This window comes from Arachis ipaensis, chromosome B6 (assembly GCF_059453495.1).
Source record: "Arachis ipaensis isolate K30076 ecotype BB chromosome B6, ASM5945349v1, whole genome shotgun sequence".
Classification (NCBI taxonomy): domain Eukaryota; kingdom Viridiplantae; phylum Streptophyta; class Magnoliopsida; order Fabales; family Fabaceae; genus Arachis; species Arachis ipaensis.
In genome coordinates, this window is record NC_142441.1 from 16,247,428 (window position 1) to 16,255,321 (window position 7,894).

The window sequence follows — 7,894 nt, forward strand, 5'->3', positions numbered from 1 at the left end:
AAAGAAATTAAAAATTATGCGTGTATGTAACGTGTAGGATTCAATATTCATGAATTAGGATATTGACTTGCACTTCTTTTATCTTTTTTTCTTAAAGAAAAATAAACTAACTCATTAAAATTATGCCCACAAAATAACATCTTTGAAAAATATCTTCTTCAAATGTACCTTTAAATCATAACTTATCTGTCTTGCTGCTAGTACCCAACAAATCGATTCCCTCAAATTGAAGCCGCATAGACCACTTCCATAAATTCTCTCTTCTTATTTTTCTTTTTTTGTTTATTTATTTATCAATCCTGTTACATATTTAAATTTTTTTAACAATTAAGTTCAACCAAGTTAATTTAAACTCAACAAAAAATAATTTTATTAATAAGAACGTGTAAGCAAGCTCCAACTCCCAATAACTGCATCACGCATTTCTTCTTATTCGCGTTTCTTCTTCTTCTTTACCCTCCTTCTTCTCCTTCTTCTTCGCATTTTTATTACTTTACATGCAATTACTACATGGTAATTTTACAGTATTATGTATCGGAGGAGGAGAAGGAGAAGGAGGAGGAAGAGGAGGCTACATAGAAACACCAAATCGAAGCCTATGAAAAGAATCACACTGAATCTAAATCAAAATACTACCGAAATTTTAAAATAGTGACACCAGAGAAAAAATCGAAGGAGGAGGAGGAAGATGATGCTACATAGAGACACCAAATCCAAGCCTATGACAAGAATCATATTGAATCCAAATCAAAATACCACCGAAATTTTAAAATGGTGACACCAGAAAAAACTGAACTCAAAACAAGCACAAAATTAAAACATGAATTACATTGAATCAAACTCATGATAACACCGAAATTTAGAAATGATGACATCAGAAAACTCATCAACATGGTTTAAATCACATAAGAAACACTACAATTACATAGAGACTCCAAATCCAAATTTATGACAAGAATCACACTAAATTTAAATCAAAATAATACCAAAATTTTAAAATAATGACACCAGAAAAAACTAAACTCAAAACAAGCATAGAAACATAAATCACAATGAATCTAACTCATAATAACATCGAAACTTAAAAATAATAACATTAGAAAACTCATCAACATAGCTTAAATCACATAAAAAAACACTACAACTACATAGAGATTCTAAATCCAAGCCTATGACAAGAATTACAATGATGATGATGGAGAAGGAGGGAGAAAAGGAAAGAGGAGAAAAAAATCGAATGAAAAGGAAGGAGGAGCAAGATGAAGAGATGGTGGTGGTAGTGACGACAACCATAACAACGATAACGAATGAGAAATATGAATAAAAATGAAGAGAAGAAGAAGAAACAACAACAATGGTGGTATACAAAAGAAGAAGAAGAATAAATGCGCGTGAATATGAAAAACAGTTATACAACTTGATTGAATTTAGTTGGATAAATCACGTGATTGTAGAACTTTTTTCTTTATTTATTTTTATACAACTTACTTTAGATATTTTGGGTCAGAATTTTATTTTATTATTTATACAAGATTTTAGTAACATTAAATTAGTTTGGGTTTAATCAACAAAAAAAAATTGGTTTGAGTTTTTCTAGTATATAATTTTATAAGAAAACACATCTAAAATACTTGGTTAAATTTGTTTATAAAAATAACACGCACCCAGCATTTTTTATAATTTTGGAATCAACCTATTAAAAATTGTAACAATTAGTACCTGCACAACTAAAAACACACACACATCAGCAACACACAGAACAAAATAGAAGAGTGATAATTCTCACTCTAACACTGATATAGATGTCAAAAATAGTAAAGAAGATACAAGAACAATAAAAAAAATGATAAGAACTCTGTGTAACTGTGTAAGAGCCATTCTTAACTCTCCTAACCTATGCCTTAACTTTTTTCAAAACGTCTCCCCTGTCACCCCAATTCTATTACTGATATACTGTCTTCTCTCCACTCACTCAATTCGGTTAGGATTCTCCAATTGATCCTCTTTCACGTTTTTTTTCACTAACAGTGTCAGGTGGCATATTAATTACATGAATATCCCCTTCTTTCTTTTTTTTTTTTTTAATTCTATCCTCCACTCTCCTCTTTCTACTATAGTGCAAAGGTAGAGGAAGAATTTTTCTTCCTTTAGGAATAGAAGTTTCTATTCTAGCTATTTGCAGCAACTTCTGAACTCCTAGGCTATCTTCCTCCTCCACAGGGGCCTCAAATGATATCAAAACAGGCAATAAGGTAGCCATCCTTTTCGCCTCTTAACAACCGCAGTGTCGCCTTTCAAGAAGCACGGCGGTGCGTCAAAGAAGGATTGCCCTTGATACACCTCTCTCTCCCATCTTCCTCCCAACACAGAATTAATTTGTTGTAAGGATTTTTTTCTGAAATAAAAAAAAATTCATATTTCTTCCAAAACCATTTTTGAACTTTAATTCTCTAAATACGATTTTTTTTTGTTTAGAGCAAGTTCGCCGCACTCCGACAAACTTTACGGCAAACTCTATAAAAATTATAGAGTTTGCTTAATCTCCGGCGAACTCCCTCTAAACAAAAAAAAATCGTATTTAGGGAATTAAAGTTCAAAAATGGTTTTTGGAAGAAATATGAATTTTTATTTTCTGAAAAAAATCCTTTGTTGTAATCCCCCCAAAACTTGCCCAAGCTAACCCACCAGCTAGACTCCAACACCACTTCCGAACTGCCCAACTCCATGACAAAATATGATTTCTTGATAATATTGCCTTGTATCTCCAACTCCACTCCTTTCACTCCCCCATTACCACTTATAAAAGTCCATTCCCTACCTTGGACTTTGAATGTTTTGTGTGTATTCAAACCCCATAACTTATATGCTGAAAGTTGGAGCTCTAAGGTGTCTGAGCCCACTTCCTTCTCATCTTGAACTAATTTTTCATCCTCTTCTGAGCCTGCTTCTTCATCTTGGCCCAATAAAAGAATTTGAAAGTGTTTTAATTGGTACACAAGATCTTGCCTCTACCTTTTTTCACATTTAAAATATAGTCTTTTTCTCTGCCTTTCAGCCCATTCTTTTTGAGGTAGTCTCCTCACTCCTTGATTTTTGGGTCTAATGGAATCACTACTGCTTGCTGCTCCCCCACCTACTGATGTTGTATTGCTATTTGGGTCAGAGGCCGCCTTATACCTAAAACCCAGATTTGACCCTTCTCCCCTTCGTGACCCCAGAAGCAGTCCAGCCTCACGCCAAGCATTGGAAAGCTGAACGTCCGACTATGCATTGGAAAGCATTGGAAAGCTGAACGTCTGATCTTGCCTGGGAAATAAATCGGCCTCAATTGCTTGGAATCGGCCGAGCTATGCATTGGAAAGCTGAACGTCCGACTCTTTGAATCCGAACTCCTTACGTGTGTTGTTGTGTGAAAGTATGTTGTTGTGTGAAAGCGGTAAGAAGAGGGCGGAGTATACCTGCAAAGGTACTCCGAAATTTAAGTGTATATTCTTGCTATATCGAAAACTTAGGTCTCAAGAAAAGTTCTACTTCCCTTTATATGATGAATTCTTTGTCTGTTACATTCTCGGTAATAATTGTCGAATAATTGATATTGTAACCGACCTTATTTTACCATTTGAGACGTCGGTTATGATTGGAGAATTGGCGTCACCGAACTATGGCTCATAAATTCCGAGTAGTAACGGACGATGACGAGTTATATCATATGCTGATAACGCTTAGCCTGAAGAGAGGTTCTTTTAATGAAGCAGGTTGAGCTTTGTGATGAGTTATAACTCGGCTGCATGGATTATTGGTTGAGCCCCCAGATCAACATACTTCATTAAAAGTGGTTTGTTTTTCTGTACGTGGGGAGTCGTGTCCATTGGTTTCTGAGGAGAGAGAAAGCGTAATTGTTGCATTTAAGTTTTGCTGGTTTCCAATGTTGGTTTCTCCGTTTGACGTGACGTTGGAAATGGGTTTTATCATTTGGAACGTTTGTGGCTTTATTAACTTTTGATGTTTGGAGTTTAAGTTGGCAATTTTTGGCGATTGATTTTCTGCTTCCTTGTGAAGAATGAGTAAGAGAGGTATGGCTTTGTCTTCTTGTTTCTGATCTGTATCTTCATTTTTCTCTCTTTCCGTTTTTCTTTCTTTGTTTGTATTCTGTTTTGGTGGGCTGATGGGGTTTGAGAAGGAGAAAAAGGATAAGGTAGATTGGTCCTATGATTGGGTAGGGGAGGATGTGAAGTCTCGGGTCTCGTTGTTCTCTGATGAAGCAGCGGTGAAAGAAGTTGATGTAACTAAGATAGTGAGGGTTAGCTCTGGAGTTCAAGTTGAGTTGTTACCATGCAGTGTTGATGATAGGGTCTATCACCGGGAAAGGGGATTTGAGTTCTTCTATATGCACGGTTGTGTCCTTGAAGAGTTGCGGGTTAGGTTACCTTTTACAGAGTTTGAGTGTCAGATTCTGAAGCAGTTAAACTGTACTCCATCACAGCTTCATCCAAATGGGTGGGCGTTCCTTCGATCCTTTGAAATTCTCATGAAATTTCTTGAAGAGGTGCCAATCGTTGATCTGTTCTTTTCCTTATTCCAAGCTAAAGGGGTGTGGAAGGGAGGTTGGATAAATTTTAATATCACCTCCGGGCTAAGTATATTTTGGGGTTCCGAGCACCAAAAGAGCGAAAAATTTTCAGCCAGATTTTCGTCAATGAAAAAAGGGAAATCCTTTTTCAACCCCCTAACTTTGAAATACATCTCCTTGAAGTCTTTAAAAGAAGATTTATAGAGCTTGAAAATCCGTTGATCTTGCCTGGAAAATAGATCGGCCTCAATTGCTTGGAATCGGCCGAGCTATGCACTGGAAAGCTGAACGTCTGACTCTTTGAATCCGAACTCCTTACGTGTGTTGTTGTGTGAAAGCGGTAAGAACGAAGAGGGTGGAGTGTACCTGCAAAGGCACTCCAAAGCTTAAGTCAGTGTATATTCTTGCTATATCGAAAATTTAGGTCTCAAGAAAAGTTCTACTTCCCTTTATATGATGAATTCCTTGTCTGTTACATTCTCGGTAATAATTGTCGAATAATTGATATTGTAACCGACGTTATTTTACCGTTTGAGACCTCGGTTATGATTGGAGAATTGGCGTCACCGAGCTATGGCTCATAAATTCCGAGTAGTAACGGACGATGACGAGTTATATCATATGCTGATAACGGTTATGGAGCCGAATTATAACGTGTAATAATGACGACCATATCAGTTTCTACTTTCAATCGCCACCATTCTATCCATCGGCTCTGGCAAAAGTCCGATACCGCCATTTCAACTCGCATTTCCTTCTTCAAGCCATTCAAGAAGGTACACATGAGAGCATCATCCCCTAAACTCCTGTTCTTGCTGCCAGCTCAAATTTTCTTCGGTACATCACCACCAAATCCGTATGTAGGACTTCCAACAATGGACCCATAGGATTTGCCACAGCCCTTGGCTGAAGTCGCCGCAATAGATCTTGTTTGAACCTCCTCCACGAGAAGAAAGGCGTATTCTCCTCCCACCATTTCAACCACGTTAACGCTACTTGTACAATTTTTAAAGCTGGGTATATAACACAAACACACAAAAAAAAAAACTAATTATCAAAATGCTACTTGTACAATTTTTTAAAGGATAGGGAGATGCTACTTGTATAATTTATTTAGTTTATATTTTAGATGTGTATTCAATTTTAAAAAGACACTAAATTTATTTAAATATATTTGTTTTATTTTTTTAAATTATTGTAATAAAAAGCTAAATATTATACCATTTTTAAAAGATATCTAGTTAAATTGATAAAAAAATTACTTAATTGATATGACATTTTAACTAAATTGTTATCTTAAAAAAAAATAAGTATTCTCTCTTATTATTTAGAAAAGAATTTAGAACAAGGAGGGATAAATTTATTCCTTTGCTTTGCATGATTTGCATTTAAATTCAAATTCAATCATAAGTTTACTCAATTTTATTTATTTATTTATTTATTTTGGCTGAACACAATTAACTATATATAATTTGTAATTCCATCCTGATCAGTTAAACAATTTTATCGTTATCATAAAAATAAGTGTTACATTATCTGCAATAATTGTATACAAGCTGCTAATTAATTAATATACTACAAAATTCAAAAGCCGTTAAGTTGGATCAACAACTAGTGATTAAGAATGTTGAGAAGAGCAACTCTGATTTTGATTAAGCGCCTAAACAATGACTCAAGTCCTTCTTCAAGATCTTGAATGCATGACCCCAATTTTAGTAACTTGTTCTGCAAGTCATCGATGTTTCCCATGTTGAATGCAAAGAACTGCAATGCATCATCCACTTTTGCGAATTCATTATTGTCCTCTGTGTTGGAAAACATCCTTTTGCTGTTCATCAGCTTCGAAACCAACGGCCAACCGCCGCGTTTCGATTGAGTAGATCCAGAAACAAAGTTCAAAAGGGACTCGAATATGGCAAAACTAGTAACTTGAATTTCTTTCAACAAGTTAACTGTTTGATGTTCTTTGTTGATCATAGAAGGGTTGCATTTATTTGCATTATGACCCTTTAAATTTTCCAAGGCTTTGAAGATTGATTTTCTCACCACTTTCCTTGATGTCAAGAATTTTTTAACCTCTATTGTTAGCTCAACTTGGCCTTGCCTTCTTCGCCGGATTATCGATTGAAGCTCGCGGCTGTACTCTTTCGTGTGAAGTAGAGCATCTTTTGTTGTTGTGCATGCATCTAGAAGCATCAAGGAACCTTCCAAGAGTTCATCCACCCATTTTTCGCGGCGTTGGTGGACTAATGCTTCTTGTGTTAGAGGTAGTTGAACCAAATTTTGGACACAACTGTGCAAATCAAGAAGGATACTTAGTTTTTGGGTGAGCAATGAAGCAGAGGAGGTAGTGGTGGAATCAGAAGAAGCACCACCTCCCCCTAATATGGCTAAGTATTCATCGCATTGTAGAATAATAGGGTGTGGCTTAGAAGGCAAACTATTAGAACGAGCATGGTTATGAATTTTGATGTTCAATGAAGAGGCTTCCATGTTTTTCTTCTAAACAAAAGAGGAAAGATTAAAGGGTGTTTATATTAAGATTCAATATGTGGAATTGAATTTCCAATTTGCTTTCCTTTCTTGGCTATGATCAATATATATATGCGTGTGATAAACTCTATCATATCAAATTATATGATAATAAAAAAATATTATGTACATAAAAAAAATCACGCACTAAATCAATTATTATATATTTGTGTATAAAATATATATATTATTTAATTTATTTTTAATATTTATTTTATATTAAAAAATATATTTTGTATGAATAGTTAATTTAATAATCGATATTTATATATATTAGCATGTTTGATATATAATTGATTACTGAATGATCTAATACTGATCAAGACAAAAATCAAAGATATGTTATATCTAATGTCTCCTTAGCATATCTCTACAACTCATACTTCATTTTTTTTTTTAAATTGTGAAATCATATTTGGCCAATATTTGTTTATGGTTCATTGTATCTTTATTATACAATGCACGAGGGACATTGACATTGCAATTTAGTTGCTATTGCATAATTATAAATATCTTGTCCTTTTGTGAAGTATTAATTTCTTAGAACATGTAGATGCAAACTACTTTAATGCATGAAAATCAAAAGCTCCATGCTATGCGTTTGTTTGTAGTACAATTATATACATGAGTACATACCAATAATTACTTATAATTCTATCACTTTCTTCCAATTCTTTAATTGCAATTGACTTGAGTTTTTTTTTTTAATGAGGTGGTTAAATAAGATCTACATATAAACAATTTTTCAGTAGATATGATACATAATATAATTCAATAATATCATTTGATTCA

General features: G+C 34.4%; 1 protein-coding gene across 1 annotated transcript; it reads right to left on the reverse strand.

Annotated features, from left to right (window-relative positions):
- Positions 1–6,132: 6,132 nt before the first annotated feature.
- On the reverse strand, positions 6,133–7,108 carry LOC107647995 (uncharacterized). The gene has a single exon (XM_016352031.3). The coding sequence runs from the start codon at positions 7,061–7,063 to the stop codon at positions 6,182–6,184; it is 882 nt and encodes a 293-aa protein (XP_016207517.1). The 5' UTR covers positions 7,064–7,108; the 3' UTR covers positions 6,133–6,181.
- Positions 7,109–7,894: the final 786 nt, after the last annotated feature.

Excerpts from the sequence above, each read along its gene's own strand:
- LOC107647995 (XM_016352031.3), bottom strand. The coding sequence starts at position 7,063 with ATGGAAGCCTCTTCATTGAACATCAAAATTCATAACCATGCTCGTTCT.